Here is a 22,506-nt window from a genome sequence, read left to right on the forward strand (position 1 = left end):
ATATCGGACATCCCTAGTGTAAATATTTGACCCCACAACGATTCTATTACGATTCTTCAGGCAACGTATCAATATTCATTTGACCACAATTCGATTCGATGTGATGCGATTCGACCTTAGGATCGATGCATTGCGAGGCAGTCAATGAGTTAAAGTATATTTAATCATTTTAATAAGACTTTTTAATACCCCGCAGATACCCTGATCAATACATCCTTCCACACGCCATCCATCCATCCATACTAGGGAATGTCCTGATACCGTACCTGCAGCAAAAACCCAGCATCCTCTTGATCTGAAACACACACATGTGCCTCTCTGGACCCGCCAACAGCTTCACAAACTGACCGTTGTGTTTCACCAGGTTCTGACACATCCATATCTACAGACACACGAATGGAAACAATCCGTGACATATAGCACCATCTACAGCAAAAACACTGGGAAATAACGCATGTTGTAAATCAATACATTAAAAAATAATAATAATAAAAACATTTAATCACAACGCGCTTTCTCACCAATCTATGAGCATCCACACTCTGTCTGTAGAAAAATATGAGTCGTCTCGACAGGAGGCTTAGACTGGCTCCGTCAGAGACATGCTGTGCTCCGCCCGACTGTGCTTGGCCAACACACTCGTCAAACGTGGCCCTCTGGATGGCGTACTAGGAAGCAATACGCCAGACGGCAAATATTTTGGTTGAGCCGTTTGACTGTTGACAATGCAATCATAACCGCCGTATGATATAAATGTGCAATTAAACGAAGTAAACAGAATAGGCAAATAATATTTGACCAAAGAGGGGAATGAGTGGAAAAAGAGAACACAAAGACAGATAAGATGACCTGTGATCATCCAAATGAGGCCTTTACTTTACTTTAACTTTAAAAAGGAACACGCTGACATTCCGCATTCTCCAGAGTCAGACAAGAAGATAGATACCAATCACGGATACGGAACCACTAGCCTAGCTGTTGGCCAAAGACACATTTCCCTGAGTTTTAAGCTAGGCTAGTGGTCCGTATCCACTTCCATTAATTTGCGCTATGCTATGCTAGCTTTCTGAACGCAGAGAGGGGAGATTGGTATCCATCTTCTTGCCTGACTCTGTAGAAGACGGTAGATGCATTTCCCATGGCGTGTTCGTTTAAGTTTAAAAAAGGCTTGCAGACTTACCTGCTGTTTTCGGTCCCGATAGCCACGTATGTAGGACTGAATGATGATGGCGTTTTTCAGCCTTCTCCGCTCATCCTGAGGAATGTCACAGGATACACTAAATGACGAAGTCTCAAGTTTATATCGTCACGTCCCTCTCGTTTTACAGAATAGTGAAATAATTTATTTCTTGGCTCCCTGCGTAGCAGCAGCAGCCACGACACAAAGTAGTACAAAAATGAATCAATAACACTTAAAACATTAGCAGCATATTAGAGATTAGCAGTGTACAATAACAAAGAAAACTACAAAAATAACGACAATTTACAGTGCAAGTGTAGTATGTGCAAATCTGTGGCATGTGTGCAAGTGAGTATTGTGTGCAAATCAGTAGCAGGGATAAACTAGCCTCAGTCACAGGCCGGCGGCTGGCTGCTGTGTTATTTGTTCATGTGTCTGACTGCCTGGGGGGACAAACAACCCCAGTGAAAAAGTCCCTATGATTGTGTGACCAATGCAATGAATCTTATCAAGGCAATTAAGATATGACTGCTATTCTTGCTATTTCGTTCACATTGCATAAGCCTACTACATAAGTATCTATTCAGATGGAGGGAATAAGGCAGCTTTAGCAGGGGGGCCGTCACACAAAGGGAACTTTATTGAACCATGGTTGACAAACAGGTGGGATATTGTCATCAAATGCGTGGACAGTGCATGAACCCCATGGTGGTCCCACGATTTGCAACCCATTGGAATGTGATTCGGGGCACCGGCTGCCAATCCTCTTGTGCACATGATCAATCCTCTTGTGCACATGATCAAACCTTTGTGCACCTGAACTCATGTGACAGCCGTTTACATTTAGTAATTTAGCTGACGCTTTTATCCAAAGCGACTTACAAGTTCTGTACAACAAGTCAGCAGGAAGGGTGCATCTCTGGCAGCTAACGGTAAGTAAGATTGTTCGTCAAACAGTGTCGAACTTGAGTGCTACAGTACTTAGTGCGTAGTACAGACTATTAGCATAGTAGGTAGTAATATAGGCAAGGTAGATTCCTTAGTAGCAAAGTGCATCATAGTAGAAGACAGTATGAACGTTAGTATGTTGGCACTAGTGTTGTTAAGAGTACCCGACTTGTGTATGTACGAGTGTGTATGTGTGTGTACATCCTGCGCTACCATCATCAACAACATCAATAACTAACTCGTTCTAGGAATGAACATGAAGGCCAAGGATCTTTCCCTTCCTCATACATTCTGAACAGAAAGCACGGCGTTGACCTCATACCTCTCTTTTTCTTCTTTCCTCTTGAGTGCGGTGCAGCAAAGATGCTTTTTCCTCCTGAACGGCGACACAAGACGAGTTTGCATGCAAATTAGATTAGATTAAAATGTATTGTCATTATACAGCACAAGTACAGTAACACGAAAAGAAGTTTGGCATCCAACCAGAGTGCAAATGTAACAGTATTAGTGCAACAGCAATATACAATGTTCAGTTGATTAAACTGGGTACAAAATATATAAATTACTACTACTGAGTGTAGTGCTAATCAGATGTACAGAATTGTAGTATTAATATGTAGAGTGATACAGGTATAAAGACAGTATGGTAGTAGCTCTAGCAGCATAACTAGTATGAGTAAGATATGTACAGATATAGTATCTACAGATATGTAAAAGAATATGTGCAGGTAAGTACAGACAGGTGTGGATAGATATATACGGTGAGAAGAATAAATATTTATATTCGGTACATACAGCATTATTGTACATGCCATCATACAAATGGGTATGAAGTGAGCCATGCAAATGAACCATTTCAATTCATTATACAATGTTACAATCGGGATAATATGACAAGATCTGGGAAATTTTTCTATTAGGAAAGTAATGAAGTTATTTATCTCAGACTGTATACCACCATGTGCCTATCGTGTGTCAGCAGCTGACCAAAACAAACTGTAAATTACCTTTTTGCTTGCTCCTCCAAGTGACACATTGGGTCTTGTTTTGAAAACTCCCTCAAAGCTGAACATGTTTAGACTTTTCCCATTGATGATTGGGCCACCACTTTATTCAAAAGTTGCCAGTGTTATCTGAAACAGAAAGTAGCGTTATCTGACTTGTATATAATGACTATATGATAATACCTACTAGTATGCTTATAAGCACAACAACTATGGTTGTTCTTCCATTGTCATCACCCCAGGATGTTTACAAATGATGTTAGAATTACGTTAACGTCAAATACTAAGCCCAGCATGGTCGTTTAGATCGTGACCATCACTCAACCCTGGAATCATTAGGAATGGTCTGATGAAGAGTTGGAGAGAAGATGCTGCTCGATTTGGCAAAGCAGTCTAGTCTAGGCTGTATGTCAACCGGCTAGCTAAAACGCTATCATATCCAACGAGCCATTAACGTTAACCGTTTTCACTTCGCCGTACAGCGTTAACGTTATGGAACGAAAGAAAACAGCCAACGTTAGCTGACAGCTGCAGTGCGTTTAGTTAGCAACATAGCTCGCTAGCAACAATAGTTCGCTAGCTAAGACTAGGTAGTTAGCTAGCTAATGACTCAGCAGCTGTCATACTCTCAAAGCCGCTGTCACACAAGACCAGTCTTGACCACAAACAGAGATTCCAAACCACAAACGATTTGTCAACAGTGTGTTGTCAACAACTTATTCGTTTAAGAAACGTGAATCTGTCGGCGTTAGCATTGTAGCCGGCTAGCGAGAGAGGCAGCTAGCGTTGATATGCTAACTTTACAGGGGGTGCTTCTTTCTAACCCGCTTGTCCTCTTTGACATTTCTCTAATCGGAAAATACACATTTGAGACTCGGTGACAAATTAACCGTAACGCGTTTTACCTTTGGATAGTGAATTATGTAGCACAGGCAAGTGCAAATAACTATTTGAGAGGCAATTATACAGAAATGTCTGGTCTTCTTTTCTTCCTCTTTCTAGAAAATCAACACAACAGAGAGCCGCTAGCTGCCTACTTCCGCTTCCTGCTGCTGCGTCAGGAGGACGTTGATTGGACAGAATGCCAACAGAATGCGTGCGACGTCGGTCATAAGAAGCAGGTGCATCGAAGCTTCGCCGTCAGCTCCTCGAGGAAGGAAGGGTCTGACTCTGTCAATATTACAGTGAGATTACTTCTGTGAGTGTACCCCAAAAGACATCTCCAGTACAGGAGAATACACTGCTGAATATACACTGCTAACCTTATACCTTGACAAAGAAAGCCCATCACCCCAAGTGTTAAATCCCTGCGTTGGCTGCCTTCCTATCAGCTTTAGAAACGAGTTTAAGATTATTTTGCCATGTTTTTAAGACCTTACACAACCTTGACCTTGAATTAGGCATATATCAGAATGAATGAATGAATGAATGAATGAAAACTTTATTTAACAGATTGCAGAATGGGTACAATACAGTACGGCTCAATACATAACACAGTTAAGGGGATGCAGACCTGAAAAAGACGTTTGTCTTGTTTCCATCAGGGTCCCCCATTTTCAATTCATATAGACATTTATGACATACACAACATACATGACATTTATGGCATAGGGACATATAGGTATTTAGTACTGATACATTTGTGACATAAACGGTATTCAAATATACAGTACTGTTACCCATAGATCCTGACAGAGTATATACATATGATTGGGAGGGGACTGTATTAGGAGCCCTCCACTCCTTTAGCTCAATACTTTTAGTCGTTCCAACAAGTACAGAAATACATAGCCTTGTGAGGCAGCCTGAAGCCTATAGCCTATATGGCCCAAAGCTCTGGAACAGTCTACCCGAACAGCCAGCACACATTGTTTAATTGTAGACCTAAGACATGCAGTAGACTCAGACTTGGGAAGTGATTTTATTTTGCCTCCCCCATCTTTTTATTTCCCTCTTTTAATTTTGTATATTATAAACGTTATTTATTATTATATATCTTGTTACTTCTTTTGAATACCTACTTGTAGTGTTTGTAAAGTAAAGCACATTTCATTGCAACTCTGTGCTATATAAATATAATACGCTTGATGGATTGATGAGGCCCAGATTTTGTGTGTGTGTGTGTGTGTGTGTGTGTGTGTGTGTGTGTGTGTGTGTGTGTGTGTGTGTGTGTGTGTGTGTGTGTGTGTGTGTGTGTGTGTGTGTGTGTGTGAGTGTGAGTGTGTGTGTGTGTGTGTGTGTGCATGTGGATTTGGCTTTGGCTTTGGAAGCACTTTGAGATCCATTCAGGGACAATGTATGTTTTGACTGATTACTCTGTATAGTGATCATATTGCAAATCATGGGAGGGGAGCTATAGCCCCACAAATTACCCTTGGAATTTTAAATTTAATAATCTAGTGACTTCTGTACTGAGTCACTAATGATTGTCTCGAACAAAAATCCCCCCCCTCCCCAAATTACTCGGCATAATTTGCACATTGTGATTTCTAGAGAGGTCCTTTCCTTCAATGTGCCATATCTTCACTGTAATTATAGGCCTATCGACCTATAAAGGTACAAACTTTGATGAGACTAATCAAAATAGGATATAAACAGCCAATGACTTCATATTGGCCTTACTATTATTTATATGTCCTAACGTTATATGAGATATTCCCATAAGATTTACAGTCAGGCCTGAGGGGGAATTATTTTCATAAACTCCTATATTATGCACATTTCACGTCAGTTCCAGTCTTGAAGGCTATAACAGTTGTGGCACAAAAACAATCTGGAGTTTATATCAGTGTTAAAGGGGAACTATCTTATAAATGGCCTTTTTGAGTGTTTAGCATTGTTTCCTAGCTATGTGAACTTATATTAATATGATCTATGTCTCAAAATTCTCATATTGGCGCATTCTTCCAATTCTCCTCTCACAATATTCACCCTCACTGAACTGAGTCATTTGAAAATGTGCCTATATGTGATGTCATAAAGACACCGCTGCATGTTAATGTTCAGGCGAAGACGACGCTGCGCAGTGGTTTAGGAGCCCAGGCTCAAAACAGCTTGAGATCTTGAGGTAGAAAAATGCTGTTTTTGAGGACTTGATTAGAAATACAAAACAATGAATAAAAAAAAATATATATATTACAGAGGTGTTCCATAGACTCACATGAATTGTGTAAAAGTGCCCAAATAGTGAAAGAAATAGTAAAATAGTTCCCCTTTAAAACCACTGGTATTTCATATCACCAAATCCATCAAGTATTTTTTTCATTTTTCATTTCATTTTTTTAAGAGTAGATCAATATAATGTAGTGTCTAAATCTGCTATATACATATCCCCTTACTGAATACAAAATTGGGTTGGACTGTCAGAAATAACAAGGAACAGGTCTCATTGATGGATGAAGAAATTTGTCATCAGTTTGCTAATGAACCAAGAGATTGGAGTGCATTAAGGGCATTTTCTCTCTCTTAAAAAGAGGCTGAGATGAGATCAAATGAGCCATCAGAACCAGGAGTGTAACTGCTTTAGGAAAAGAAAAAGATGCCATCAATATAGTTTCCTTCCATTTTCCATCATTTGTGTGTGTGTGTGTGTGTGTGTGTGTGTGTGTGTGTGTGTGTGTGTGTGTGTGTGTGTGCGTGTGCGTGTGTGTGTGTGTAATGTGTGTGTGTTTGACACACTTTTGACATTACCTTTATTTTCCCAGACAGGTATTTAACTGACTGTTCGATCTAATCCACATGCTGTGTATTGCATACACATTCAAATTATTAATATAATATATAATCAAATATTAATTTGAAACAGAAAATACGTGTAACATCGAATGTGTATAATGATAATGATGAAAAAGATGATGATGATCATAATAATAATAATAATAATAATAATAATGATAATAATACAACTAATAATAATAACAATCATGATAATAATAATTATCATTATTATGTATTTTTATTAAAACAACAACAACAATAACTATACTGAATTTTACATTTTCAGAACAATATTTGTGTGGTTGTCTATATGTCAGTGTGTACATTATACATTACAGAGTGGCTGTGAAATAATAACTCTCTACACAATATCAGAAAAATCTGCCTGTAACTGGAATGGGCGAAGAAAGGGAAACATATTCTATTAACAGCCTAATAGATTAGTCATATCAGAATTATGTGCATGGTTGGATATGTTATGCAGGCTTCAGCCTAGATTTTGAGTCGCTTACGTTGTAAGTGTAACCATGGCCTTAGATAACACGTTGGCCCCAGAATGCTTAAAACGATCACCAAATGTCATATTTCAACTAGCCATGCTTGAACTTTTAAAGTTGGAACAACGTAATTATTTATTTATTTACGAACATATATGACCTATTTTCTGGCTCCTAAGCTACCCAGAAGAAGAAGAAGAAACAAGGTATAAACTGACCAAACACCAATAACCAATACTATCCTGCATGACATCAGTGGCCTGCTCACCAGCATGCGGCCCAATAATTGGCAAATGACACACATTCCATTCCGACAAATTAAGCGGATATATTGAATCTACGCAGGGACATAGATGTGATGTGTCTCTCAGATAAATTATTCTCAACAGTCACAGCAAGTCGTGGCCGCACGGCTGGAATTTGATCTCTGATATGATATCAAGGTATTTTTTTTCTTCCCCTGACAGGCAGCCCACGAGATGGCTTGCCCAACTAATTAAACTCAAGAAATGATTATGAGCCACAAATGTTTTTAGAAGCAGTCCTATACATTTCATGGCATCGGTCATGTGTGCCAATTTAATTGAATCTATTTATTGCAATAAAAGAGACACCGCAGGTCCCTTTAAATTGCCTTTTCATAATGAACACATTTGCCGGGGGTAATTAATATATAAACTATTCCGATTTGTCACTTTGATTTGTATTTTAGTTAATTGTGAAAGTAATTACGGAGCAAATTAACAGCTTTCAGGAAAGACCGGGGTTTTAGGGTCCGTTTCCATCTAAGGGGTCTTATTAATTTTCTCTCGTCTATGTGATGAAAGGCGGCCATAAATCTAGGTGATTGGTGCAGGCCAATACTAAATGGCTCCATATTTCACTGGTGCTTTAATAGAAATATTCATGCAGCCCCTTAATGAAATGAAACCAGTAGAGGGGACAAAGCACAGCTCAAAGCGTGTGGCGTGCACTATCAAAGACGCGAAAGCCCCCGGGGGCCAATATCTAAGTGTTTTCATAATGCAGAAAAACAGATGAATGGGCCTACAGGGGGGGAAAAAACATTTTCTTTTCTCTATAGATGTTTTCTCTTTTTCAGGCTAAAACAACGTCTATGAATAAGGTGCGCTCGTTTAGCCCCGCCTGTCGTCGCATTGTAATAACATAGCAAAATAGCCGCCGTGTTCGTTTTGGCCACAAGTATAGGCGACGCGTGCCCACATCCCACAACGCGCGCACATCAATCTCTGAGCTATAGCATTCCCTAATTGGCTATGATCATCAAGGATCCCAATTAAACGGCGATCCTTTACTTCAAACCACCCAGACTTGTTGATTTCCCCCGAGCAAATAAACGTCCCTGCAGGTCCCACGAGCTCGGTTAGCTGATGAATTGACGAAAACTAATCAGCTTTATTGGGAGACAGGTTAAGGGCAACAGGGTGTCAATAATTCTCATTTTGACCTCTTCCTCCATTAACTTTAAGTGGCTTATTAGACCGAGGCCCACCCCGAGTCAGGCCTATTACATCTTTTTCTTCATCACACTCTCTGCTTTCAATTACAGAATTCGCGTTATACGGTTGTTGAATGTGACAGTTGTCTTATTTTGAAAACGGACAGAGACATTTTGTATTTTATTTATTATTATATTATTATAATTGTTTACATTATATAAAAAGAACAAACAACAGGCATTGGGGGCAATTTACTTATTTTCAATATCAAACTTGAAACATTCATTGTGTGTTTTATAAGCGATGTTTTAATTTAGACCCAAGCGGTTCTAAAATAGTTTTAGGCTAATGAGGTTCAGTCATTGGATGAATAAAGATGAGACCGTTTTGAAATATAGCTACACACCGGAGTCCTATCAGTCTCAAACTAAATAGGCTTCCTTTGGACTTGTCCCACTGCAGGTTAGAAATGACAGGCGGGCTTTCAGTTACATTTCCCTGTTGGCCTGACAAGATGCAGCAGGGCGGGGCATAGAGACCTTTCCTCGTTTTCTTAAACTGGCTATAGTTTCAATTGGGCCCATCATCTGTATTATTATTATTATATGGACATTTAAATGAATAACTAAAGCTAATAGCATTGTAGGATTATATGACCTTCTTAAAATGCATGCAGGCCTATCTCCATGCAGGTAGCCTATAATATATAATAATAATAATTATTATTATGTATAAAAAAAATTATAACTAACGCTAATAGTCTTGTACGTGGCCCTATAAGCATGCATGGTTTGCATCGTGGGGCTCATAACATGACAATTATCTCTTTGTAAGTGCATACCGTTAAACATGTTGTCAATTTAAACCTGCAAATCATCGTGCACTTTTAAGTTCACTATAATATTTACATTTGATGTTATATCTTTTTATTATTATCCTTGAAATGTAACCAAACGCAACGGGTTGTACCGAGCCTCGCCACGATACGCAGCAGCAGCTCTATATCAGGTCGTTATAACGAGCAGTGCGCCAACAACGTGCTCCTGCTAACCTCCGAAACACGTCCCGTCCTGCTGGGACAGCCCCCTGCCAGACGGGTGCACCAATAGGCTTCATCGAATAGGGATTAAGTGTCACATCCAGCTCCCCAGCTCACACTTCTGCTGAGATCATAACTTCTGAGAGGTGGAAAGGCAACAACACTCCCACACGGTCTATAGAAGCGGCAGTGAGACGAGGACACACGGCACAAATGGAGAAATCCAAAAACTTTCGCATAGACGCGCTTCTTGCAGTTGATCCCCCGAAGGTGCAGACCTCTCCGCTCGCCCTCGTCACTTCTCTGTCCTCCTCGTCGCTCTCATCGTCCGGAAGTCTAACGGCCTCGGAGCTGAACGCCAGTGCCGACTCTTTGCGCACCGAGACGCCGTCCCCGCCACGGATTCCCTCGTGTGGCTTGATCCCTAAACCCGGTTTCTTGAATAGTCCGCACAGCGTGATGGGATTACACCCGCAGAGCGCCGGGATCCCCCCGCAGGCTCTCTATGGCCACCCCATGTACACCTACTCCGCGGCCGCCCTCGGCCAACACCCGGCCCTGTCCTACTATCCACACGGGTCCCATCACCACCACCACCACCACCCCAGCGACTCCATCAAGCTGACGGCGAGCACCTTTCAGCTCGACCACTGGCTGCGAGTCTCCACCGCTGGAATGATGATGCCCAAAATGTCAGATTTTAATTGTGAGTTGTTTTGCTTGTGTTTACAGAGTTGGATTACATTGTTGTATTATTATGATGCTTATAATAACGATTATTAGTGGCATTATTACTACCAGCCTACCACTATACCGTAGCCTATTGTTATTATTAGCCTATATGCTATTATTTGACTTCGAGCTAAACTCAAAGCCAATATGACCAAAAGACCCGCAGTGGTGATTTCATTGACGTTTGCCGATTATTCCGTCTCTTATTTAGCTGTATATGAAAAAGCTCTCATTGAGAGCAATGTTTTTTCTGAGAGGAGCTCAAATGGACAGATAATGGACAGTGGGGAAAGTGACGGCAGAGTGTGAAACCCACAGTCGACACTCTGTTTGCTCACCAGATACTGCCGTGTTGTCTCCGTTCGTCTTTACAGATTTGTTCAAATTGAAGTGACAAATATAGCTTCTCTCTGAATATATGTTCGTATGGGCTACATTTTTGTGCAGGCGCCATGCTTTGGCATTACGCCATGCGAAATATTGGTACAAGCCCTATACTGTATTGTATTAAATGTTTATTCAATTGGAGCTTAATCGAGGATGCGTGTAATTCAGACCTTCGGTTGGCCAAAAGGCGTCAATCTCCCCACATAAAGCAAACTGGAAAAAAGTTATAATTTCTAATTAACGACATGTCCTGTTTCCCAAATGCACTTCTCAGGGTGCATATCGGATACACAATCCGGCCTCGATCCAAACATATTATAGCCAACACTCCTCCTCAGCGGGAACCATTTACATCTACTTGCAAGGCCTAAGTTGTTGATATTGTGTTTTGTTTTTCAGCCCAGGCGCAGTCCAACTTACTTGGGAAGTGTAGAAGACCGAGAACTGCATTTACAAGTCAACAACTTCTGGAGTTGGAGCATCAGTTCAAACTGAACAAGTATCTGTCACGACCGAAGCGCTTTGAAGTGGCGACATCCCTGATGTTGACGGAAACTCAGGTAATTAAGTTTCAGTTTGCATAGTCAAGTCAAGTCAAATGTATTTGTATAGTCCAAAATCACAACGAGTTGCCTCGATGGGCTTCACATATCAACAAGTAACATCACAATATATCCACAATAAAAAAAAACATAAAAGGGTGGGTGATATCAGGGTGTTGCTATAGATGGATGGATAATAGAACAAGCGAATAATTGGTATATCCATACATACTGTTGCAAGCACCCACAACAGGTGAATGACGCACACACGCATGTAGCGTATACACTTATACATATATAGTATAGTATAACGTATTTTAAGAAGAAAATTAATTAAAATAATAGAAATAAAAACAAAGCACATGAATTACAAGCACTGTATACAATTAAGCATTCATATTGACTTGAGATATATAACGGATGTATGCTATGCCCGCTTGATACAACTGTGACCGTGACTGTTTGAGTAATTGCTTTGCGGTTGAAACCTATAGCGACACTTTTACGCACGGCCTTTGCGCATTGCGCGTCACCCGCTATAGCCCCCTCGTTTATAATACAAACATGATGATGGTGATATTAACCAAAACCGTCCGCTTCTCGTTTTCAGGTTAAAATCTGGTTCCAGAACAGACGTATGAAGTGGAAGAGGAGCAAGAAGGCCAAGGAGCAGGCCGCACAGGAGGCGGAGAAGCAGAAAAACAATAAGAACGGCCAAGATAAATCTGATGGACAGGAACACAAGGATTATCACAGCAAGACGGACTCAAAAAGTGGCAGGATACGAGACTGCAGGGACAGTGACGATGACGAGGGTGAAAACTTCCTGTACAACTCGTCAGACTGCTCCTCGGACGACGAGAGAAATCACACCAGTGATATAAGTCCACAACCTTGAGACGAAGAGGGGCAAGGAGGGGGGCAAGGGTGCGTTTCTCCTTTAAAAGGTGACTGTGGGAATTTTCACTAAATGTTGCAGCTGCATGTAATCACCTACCTGGAATCAATGAGCATTTTTTTGGTAATACAAATATAAAAGTTATATATAGGTCATGCATAGATCTGGGCCCGCGGCTGTGAGATCCTGGTGGCATAAACAAGCAATAAGGCCGGATGTTATAGACGTTTATAATGCACACGTATCGAGCATTACTCGACGGTATATCTGTGACATTGCATGGTTTATGTGCAAATGCTCCTGGCTCAGTCAGGAGTCAGGACACTGCAGTCGTTCTCCACTGTGATGAGTAGTGTGTCATCAGTAATCTTTAAGACCAATACAGCCCGTTATAAAAGGCTATCTCTACCGCATTTGTCTATTTTGTTCGTTTAACTCTTTTTGTGGTGTTACACTTCTGTAATTGTGTCATATCATGCAGAAACAAATGTTGTGTTTATTTTTCTATACTGTATTTATAAAATGATTATACCATTGCATGCTAAATTATTATTTAGCGTCTCTACTGAGGCAGACGATGTGAAATAAATTTGTTTTATAAAAAATATATATATATCACTCTTATTTTCAGTGTCGTCGGGCATTAGGCTATCTCTGGTTTAAATGTCTGTTTGAATTAGCATGTTTTGAGATTCGTAACACGAATAGGAAATAGCTAAACGCGGTGTTTGTATCTGCTGTGCCAATCGGCGTTGCTACTGTTACACTTGGATGCTCTGAGTGAGTTCTGTTTTCTCTCCTCGCGCTGACAGCGCTGTCAGATCTGTGCAAAGTGCAGTCAGTGAGAACAAACAGGGCAGCAGGCGATGGGAACGGTTCACAGCAGTCTAGCAATGGGCTCATATTAATAAACATTTGAAACAAGTCGTTAAGCAGTTGTCCTCACAAGCACTGTTTCAGGACTGAAATCATGCGACGCTGAGCGAATAACCAGTTTTAATCCAAATATTAGCCCTATATTCTTAATGTTGAAATACATTTCGCTGAGTAAATTTTATTCAAACTGAGTCTATTTGAGCCCAAGTGAGAACAATTTTACTCAGTTTGAGTAAAATGTACTCAGCGAAATTTACAGGTAGATTTTTTTTAAATCGATTTTTTACTGGAAAATAATTTCGTTCATAAAGAGTGCAAGATAAACAAGTTTCAAGCTTAATCTGACAGTCATCATGACGGGCAATAGTTATGTATTGTCATTTATTTAAGTAAAGATATGACCAGATAGCTTAATTTCTTAATTAATAGCATATTATCTGATTTCATATTTCAAAATTAAAATAATAATAATAGTAATACATAAAGAAAATCCTTATAGGTCACTTCGGATAGGCTACATTTTCCTAAATAGCCAGAAGACATTTCTGGAAAATACCGCTGATGTATTTTGTCAATACTATACAGAATGTATCTGTCTTCCTCTGAATAATCCTGTGATAGATATAATATAATGTGCCTGCCATTTTGAAGACTGGCCTAATTCAACTCCTCCTTGAACTTTTACACACAGATACAACGGGTCAGGGCGGCTACGTGGCGTAGTGGGCAAGGCGCTCGCCACGAAATCTGGAGACGCTGGGCTTGCCTGTTCGAGCCCAGCGCTCCACATTTGCTTTCAGTTTAGCTGGTCGTCCGTACTAATACACATTGGCCGTATTAGGGGGTGGGAAACTGATGGGTGGGGATCGGGCGTTGTGGACAGCGACTCCTACAGGTTGGTTGGTGCGCCTGCGCAGTAGAAGGAAGTGTCGGGGGCAGCGTGAGCCTCCCACGCGTTACTCCTCGCCACTGAGAGATCGAGCTGCGCAGGTGAAAAGATGCGACTGCTGTTACCTCAAGTACCGGAGGGGACTTGTGCTATGTATGACTTAGTCCACATTGCAGCCGGCTTGTGGGAGGCAAGAAACAGCGTTCGTGACAGGGGAGGGTTGAATTGGATGATACGAAATTGGGATGGGAGAAAATATAGAAAATGGGAGAAAAAGTGGATAAAAAAAAAATATATACAACGGGTCAATAATTATACCAACCATCAACAGGGTTCATTTTGACAACGTTTTTAGTTCACAAAAAAAAATCCTTATATTATAAACTGCCACTTATTATTGATCACTGCTCTTATTCCCACAATCATCAACACGCTGAATTATTATTATTATTCTTTTCTAGAACCGACTGATGATTACATTAGCAGATTAGCTAATGTGAGTCTGTCATTAGTAACAGAATGAAGTGCCTCTGTGTTGTTATCTGGGGTTGTTTGTTTTGGAACTTAGCAGACTGAAGCAAAGTTCACCTGGGGGTCAAGCCCTGTAGCCAGACCACACCAGGTAGTGCTGCCCGACACCTGGACGGTTCACATCTGCAGACAATGGCCAGTGTATGGGCTCTGTGATGACCCTATTGATCTCAGCCACTATCTCTATTACCTCCCGACTCACACAGGCTCCCGGCCTCCTCTCATGGTGGCTTTGTATTGATTCATTGATTTAGTTTTATTCTAGTGTCACATGCTCAAGGTGCCCACAGCCCACACACAGACCCCTGAGTGGATGGTATAAAGGCATAGTTGCAATGGTTGTATAATAACATAAAAACGAATATCACATAAACTCATCTTTTCTCCCAAGCTTTACAAGTTTTGCCGTCTAGAAACACACCTTTCCTGAAACACATTTAGAGACTTTCATAAAACCGGCCGACCGAAAGAAATCTGCAGAGATGGAAGGCATCTTGCTAAAGAGTCCATTTCTTATTTCATCATATGAAAATCTCATCACACAACAGTGACAACACACAAAATCATTCCTCCTCTGGGGTACCATCGAGTCTAACCCGTTACTCTGGCTAATGGTAACTATGTACCTGAATGTAATGGACCTGTTTCTATGGCTAATGGTACCATATAGTATACCAGAATGGACCTGTTTCTATGGCTAATGGTACATGTATACCTGAATGTAATGGACCTGTTTCTATGGCTAATGGTAACATATATAGTACCTGAATGTAATGGACCTGTTTCTATGGCTAATGGTAACATATAGTGTACCTGAATGTAATGGACCCGTTTCTCTGGCTAATGGTAACATATAGTGTACCTGAATGTAATGGACTTGTTTCTCTGGATAATGGTAACGTATAGTATACCTGACTGTAATGGACATGTTTCTATGGCTAATGGTAGTATACCTGAATGTAATGGACCCGTTTCTATGGCTAATGGTAACATATAGTGTACCCGAATTTAATGGACCTGTTTCTATGGCTAATGGTAACATATAGTGTACCTGAATGTAATGGACCTGTTTCTATGGCTAATGGTAACATATACTGTACCTGAATGTAATGGACCTGTTTCTATGGCTAATGGTAACGTATAGTATACCTGAATGTAATGGACCTGTTTCTATGGCTAATGGTAACATATATTGTACCTATTGATTGATTGCAAATTTTATTAACAGATTGCAGAATGGGTACAATACAGTACGGCTCAATACACACAATTGTTAAGGGGATGCAGACCAGAGAAAGACTTTCGTCTTGTTTACATCAGGGTCCCCCATTTTCAATTCATCATAACATTTATGACATACACGACATACAGTACTGTTATATCCAGACATTTATGACATACAAGATATACAAATATACAGTAGTTTATTTACAGAGAGTTTCTAAAAGAGAATATATACATTTGAGGGGGAGGGAACTGTACATTGTGGGGGGTTGGACATTTACCGGGGCCAGTTTCGAATTGCGGCCTCCCGTAGGTGCTCTTTTAGAGCAGTTTTGAAGGTGGGTAGGGATTCACATTATTTTACGGCTGTGGGTAGGGCGTTCCACATTGTTTGCATAATTGCGAAACGTGTTTAGTCCCTTGTATGAGCCGAATCTGGGTTGCACATGATTTGTGGAACTCCCTCTGGTGTTGTGGTCATGGGATTCACTGACCTTTGGGAAGTATTTCGACATGTACATGGGTACCTTAGTGGTGTAGTGTATCTTCTAGACCAGGCCCATTGCAAGTTGCTGTACTCTTGTCGTCTTGATTGACATTTTTATTAACAGATTGCAGAATGGGTACAATACAGTACAGCTCAATACACACAATTGTTAAGGGGATGCAGACCAGAGAAAGACTTTCGTCTTGTTTACATCAGGGTCTCCCATTTTCAATTCATCATAACATATATGACATACATGACATACAGGTAGACAGTACTGTTGCATCTAGACATTTATGACTAGTCAGTCATAAATCTAAGACAGTCTACTCTAAGCCATCCTAGGTTGTCAAAATGGGCAGGGGTGAGGTGGGTTTTATGCAGGGGCGGTTCTAGCATCAGACCTTTAAGGGGGCTCAGCCCCTAGAGCAGTAGCATAATTTCACTAAATGCCATGGTCAGGCAAGGGAGGGTGCGGGGGCGGGGGGGCAAAGGGGGGGGTCCGCCCCCCTTGGTGGATTTTATTTGTCAAATCAGTTGTGCAATAGTCAATTTTGGTGAGTTGTTTCTATATGACACTTATGACATTTAGGTAACATTAACACATTCGGGGCCAACCACGTATATACGTGTTTCGGCGCCATGCTTAAAACACATTGACAGCCAAAAACGGCTTACGACATGTTTGCTGGCCATGCTAATTCTGCCAGACCACGCTGTACGACGTTATTGAGATCATATTTAATTTTTTCGCCATGGCATTCATAATTCCGCCACCCAGCCTCTGCTGATACAGTGGGACTCTGCACAACAGTGCAACGCCTCAATACCGCCGCCTGGTGGATGATCGGGCGAGTTACAACCGGAAGTGGATCTGGTGATCTCAGTGCATCTGGGAAATCCGTCCGGCAGTCACATACGTTGCGGGACTATAGACACACACTGGCGTGCAATGGATCGCTGCCATAACTCAATAATCGATATGATTTGGGCGTTTATTGCGCCATACAAACCGGAAATGGATCTAGTCGATCGACGTCAAATAAGTGGGATCTTTTTCCTCCAGTCTCATCAGCGAATGGTAAGAGGACAGTAACGTTACTTTCAGCTTGATTGTTTATTCTTTTCAATGCAAACCGCTCTGATAAATATATCACCCATACTAGACATAAAGCATTTACTTACGATCACGGAATTATAAACAACCCCCCCCCCCCCCCCCTTCATCCGCGCATGATGAATCATAACGTATACGATCATGTACCGTTGAATTTTTTAAAATAGCGTGTATTGGCAATAAACGGCAGTTGATAATCTATATATGCGTTTATGCCTATAACTCACATGCCTATTACTGCAGAAAACGATAAAAACATACTTATATTCTAGAAGCTATTTTTGGAAGAATCTATGAATGAAAAAGTATAATGTTCCTACATCCTGAACGATAGATAATCGATGTTGAATGGGCCATAGTAATGTCAATTTAGCAATACAATTTAAAAAGTTATAGCCCTGCAAAGAAGGTGAACATCTCCATAGGCTTAGACTGGTGGCAGTGAGCATACATTGATGGATAGAAGCGTGGCAGTCAATGTGTTAAAGGGCCAACCACGTATATATACGTGGCAAGGTTGTTTTGGCTTTTATTTCATTGTAATATCCTACTCAATGTCACCGAGCGGCACTGCAGATTTACCCTACTCTTGGAATTCGGAAAAGTGCATTACCGGCCAGATCCTCGTAGGGGCGCTGTCTCGATAATGCAGTGTTCCCTGTTACAGACCGGTGTTTTTTTAATTTTTTATTATGAATGGACTTGGGACGCTGAATTCAGTATGTAGTAAAGGAATATAGCATCAGCCAATGGACATATGGATCTACCAGATGGCGATCGATAACTGGGAAATCCTTTTTGCAGTCCAACCGGCCACAGGTAAGAGCGATTTGACGTAAATTTCAGCTTGGTCGGGCCTTGCTTTGATAGCCATCCACCCGGTCAACGAATTAGGCTACTGAGGCTAATGCCGTTATTGGTAATCAATAGGGCTGACCCCTATTAGTCGATTAGTCGATTAGTCGACTAATCGGTTGAAAGGAGCCGTAGTAGACTGCCAACCTCTTAGTCGAATACAAAAAAAACAAAAACAAAAAAATATATATTTATAAAAAATAAAAATAAAATAAATTTTATTTTTTATCATTCTTTCCAAAAGAAAAGACGCCTAGAAGCGTGGCTAACGCTAATGGCATGCATACCAGAGGCTAACTGCCTAAGAAAACAGGCACAGAGGCACTGAAAGAGGATTTCACCCATCTAATGAACACACTAGACTAGACAAATATAAAGATGTATCCATCAGTGGACCAATTGCATGCTTTTGCAAAGGACAAGAAGCCTTCAGTCGACTCCTTCAGACATTAAGCACCCCCCACAGCCCAAATGGAATGATACAAGAAAAAATATTATACTAATAGTCGACTAACGGCAAATTGTGGCCAATCATAGTCGACTATCCAAATCCTTAGTCGGGGACAGCCCTAGTAATCAATAATCAGAAACGACGTCCCCCGCCCCCCCCCCCCCCCTTTCATGCATTCATGGTGGACCATGATACCGACAATATGCATTTTGAGTTTTAACTCTAGCTTGTCTATAGCCGAAACGCCATTCGATTTAACGTTATTAGCTTAGCACCCTATATCTTGCGTTCCAGGAAATACCCCAGAACATTCTGCTATAACGTTCATATTCAAGACGCTATAAAATGGGAACGTATTGATGAAAAAAATATTTATTTAAGGCATATTGAAGGGACGGTTTATAGTGTCAATTGACAATGAGAATGGACAGATAGCAATAATATAAAGAATAGATTTAGCTCTACAAACAGCCTCACGCACAATGAAAGGTTGTTATGATTTGCTGGCCGTATAGAGTGGGCCCCGTCTAATCCCAATGGCCCCGAATGTGTTAATGAACAACTACAGTATTAAGGAGACAACTACAGTATGTAAGTAGTAAACCTATTATTATAATTTTTTATTCCAGTCGATCATAATGATCATGATCATATTACGGAGCGCTCACTGCGTTCGAGAGAGAGGGAGAGAGAGAGAGGGAGAGAGAGACTCATATTTTCGTGACATACACACTTCTGCAGTCCCTCCCGCCGTCCCTCTCTCTCTCTCTCTCTCTCTCTTTCTCTCCTCGCTAGTTCTCTGCCTGTCAAACCCCTTTTGAGGAAGTGTCGGGTTACACTATGCCTACGTCCCAGACACACACGCAGTCAAGTTTGTGTATGTGTGTGCAGTGTGCGAACCATACCATGGTCTTCGGGGGAGCTCATTATATTTTGGGGGGGGGGGTCAGCAGCGCTGCACGTGCCTCACAGGGAGGACTTTACTGTGACGCTTGCTGACATAGGCTATAGGTATGAGTAACGTTACAGAACCACACATAGTCCACGCCACACAGGTGTCTGCATGCATGATGAAGACGCACATATTGAAATACACATGCTCAGATTAACCCCTCTGGTCCAACACTAAAATTCACACACAACAGTCCTATTTACACATAAACACACGGATGAACCAATACCAAACAACAAGTCCACGACCAAACACATCGAGTCTAACATTATTATAGTAAGCAAATGCAACATTATCACACCAGTCAGCAGTGGCACCCTGGTCAGTACTCAAAGAGTGACGCACCCACACACGAGACAAGCGCAGCTGCGCATGTAACCAACGCACAACAATCATACGATAGACATTTTATAAATGAGCAATAATGATAATAATACAGTTACTGTAATTAGGAAAAGCAGGTCTTACCTTAACACAGAAGCGACCACAAAGGCCTGGGATCAGCTGCCTGCGAGATGCGTCCTCACTTGCTGTTTTAAAGTGGCGCGCTAAAGCAGGGTAGTTATTCCAGACTGCTTTTACAGTATTAAAATTACTCGCCACCCACCCGATGGCGAAGATCTGCCCAATTCTCAAAATATGCATGTCACAGAAGTAGTCCCCGCAGCAGGTGTAGCGTTGTTAGCTTCACCAGCAGTCAATTTAAAATTGTCTGCGATTGAAGAAGTAGATGCTCCTACCGGCTCCTGCTCAGTCGAGTCGATTGGCTGCTTCGCCTTCTTTGATATTTCGTTTAACTTTTGACATTATCCTGAATACCTGTATTTTTTTTCTTTTAATTAAAACGGCGGGTGAAGTTTGATTTGTGCCTGCAGGCTGCAGCGCCGCCACGCTCCGAATGGTAAACGCAAGAATAGCATGCATGTTGCCATCTATTACGAGTAGGGTATATCTGCAGTGCCGCAACCCTATAGATTTATGCTATTGTCTATTACGGTGAATTAGTGCGCAAATCATGAATTATACATAAAAATAGCCAAATTTTACGCATTATATGATGACGAATTACATAAAAATTTGAAATGCATGGCAAAAATAGCATTTATTGTCAGTATTTTAGAGACCCCCCAAACATTCACAAATCATGTTTTCAGGGGAGCTGATGGCTGATGGCCATGGCTCTCCTAGCTCCCCCATGGTTCGCACCCTGTTTGTGTGTGTCCCCGACGAGGGAGAGAGATGGCGCACACACATTACACACACTTCTGCAGTCCCTCCTGCCGTCCCTCTCTCTATCTCTCTCTCGTTCTCTGCCTGTGAAAACCCGTTTGAGCAAGTGTCGGGTTACACTGCACTACAACCATAGAGGGGCTGCAGATCAATGCTATGTCGACGTCACAGAAACCGTCAAATCAGAACAGTTTAGTTGAGTGAGGGAAGATCTCGTGAACTCGAGACTAGACTGATGAGTCAATATGGTAATTAGAGACACAGACCCATTGATACTAACCTGTATTACTATAAAACCATGCTAAACACAGAAAAAAGGCATTTATAATGCATGTCCCCTTTAAATCAACTTTCCAGCCCCCTGTCAACTCTCAAATGATGTCAACCGTCAACCTGAATTAACATTCAGTATTCAATATTGTCTGATTCAATATTAACACATTGACGACCACGGCTTGCAGTGTAATATGTGGCTGGAGGACAACGCTTTGTCAACAAACCGATGTACTTTCTAACAGCTATATATATACTTTATAGTATTGCTATCTGTCCATTCTCATTGTCACTTGAGTGCATAAACCGTGCCTTCATAATGGCTTAAAGAAAATAAAAATCCATTGGTTGGTTGTCATTTTATAGCGTCGTGAATATAAGCTTTATCGCAGTTTTCGTCTCGTCTTTTTTCTGGGAAGCTAGATATGAGGCTAAAGGCTAGTCACGTTATATCAAACGCCATTTCTGTTGTATATATACGAATGAAATAAAACAAACTGCGTAGCATCCGGACTATTACAGAGCATCTATGGATGAAATGGGGGCGGCGGGGGACGCCGATTAGTAGTATTGATTAGCAATACAGTGTGCGTTCAAGTAGCCATTTTCACTGATCGATCGCTTGCGTGTTACAACAATGTCCAATCCGGCTGTAATTTGGGTGAATAGTATCCTACCGTCAGGCCATGTGATCGCCGGCAGCATTTTGTCATTATTCATCGGAATCTGGTAGATCGATATGTCCATTGGCTGATCATAAATCCCATTATTCCAGGCTGAAATCTGCGTTCGGTAACGTGATCAAAGATGGAGTATGTTCTGCTGGGATCGAGGCTCATATGAAACGCCCCAGACAGTAAAAAAAATTATTTTCCCATTCGGCCTCAATGATACTGCAGTGGAGCGATGGCGCCCCTAAGAGGATCTGGCCGGTATTGCATGTCGCCGATTTAAATCTGGCGGGTAAATCTGCAGAGCCGATCGGGGACCTTATCCGTTTATTAATATGGAATAAAACAATAACAACTTGCCACGAGTTAACTCGTGGCTCTGGTCCTCAACGGGTGGAATCGAAACACGAGTTAACTCGTGGGTGGGCGGCAAAGTGTTAACATTCAGTATTCAAGTAGAACAGCTAGCTAGCCGTTGTGGACACTCACCTTTCGACAGCAAAACGGTAGGCAAGGCACCTTGGTTGAGAAATGCAGGTTTCAGTC

The 22,506-nt window shown here is 41.3% G+C and overlaps 2 protein-coding genes across 2 annotated transcripts in view; one reads left to right on the forward strand and one right to left on the reverse strand.

The window, feature by feature from the left end:
• ube3c (ubiquitin protein ligase E3C) overlaps positions 1-4,159 on the reverse strand; it is a gene marked incomplete at its 3' end in the record, with an annotated part of 124,468 nt that extends 120,309 nt beyond the window's left edge. Inside the window, exons 1-6 of the mRNA XM_084325633.1 lie at positions 4,038-4,159; positions 3,136-3,261; positions 2,451-2,504; positions 1,181-1,255; positions 522-668; positions 267-382 (exon numbers count right to left, since the gene is read on the reverse strand). Of these exons, the coding sequence (XP_084181759.1) occupies positions 267-382; positions 522-668; positions 1,181-1,255; positions 2,451-2,504; positions 3,136-3,201 (458 nt within the window). The 5' untranslated portion in view covers positions 3,202-3,261; positions 4,038-4,159. The remainder of the gene's footprint in view (positions 1-266; positions 383-521; positions 669-1,180; positions 1,256-2,450; positions 2,505-3,135; positions 3,262-4,037) is intronic.
• Positions 4,160-10,058: 5,899 nt separating this feature from the next.
• mnx1 (motor neuron and pancreas homeobox 1) lies at positions 10,059-12,404 on the forward strand (the record flags this gene model as incomplete). The annotated part of the gene is made up of 3 exons (XM_084326630.1): positions 10,059-10,551; positions 11,364-11,524; positions 12,117-12,404. The coding sequence occupies 3 exons, from the start codon at positions 10,059-10,061 to the stop codon at positions 12,402-12,404; spliced, it is 942 nt and encodes a 313-aa protein (XP_084182756.1).
• Between the last annotated feature and the right edge of the window lie 10,102 nt (positions 12,405-22,506).

The sequence above is a fragment of the Notolepis coatsorum genome, assembly GCF_963971535.1.
Source record: "Notolepis coatsorum genome assembly, chromosome: 12".
NCBI classification, from domain to species: Eukaryota; Metazoa; Chordata; class Actinopteri; order Aulopiformes; family Paralepididae; genus Notolepis; species Notolepis coatsorum.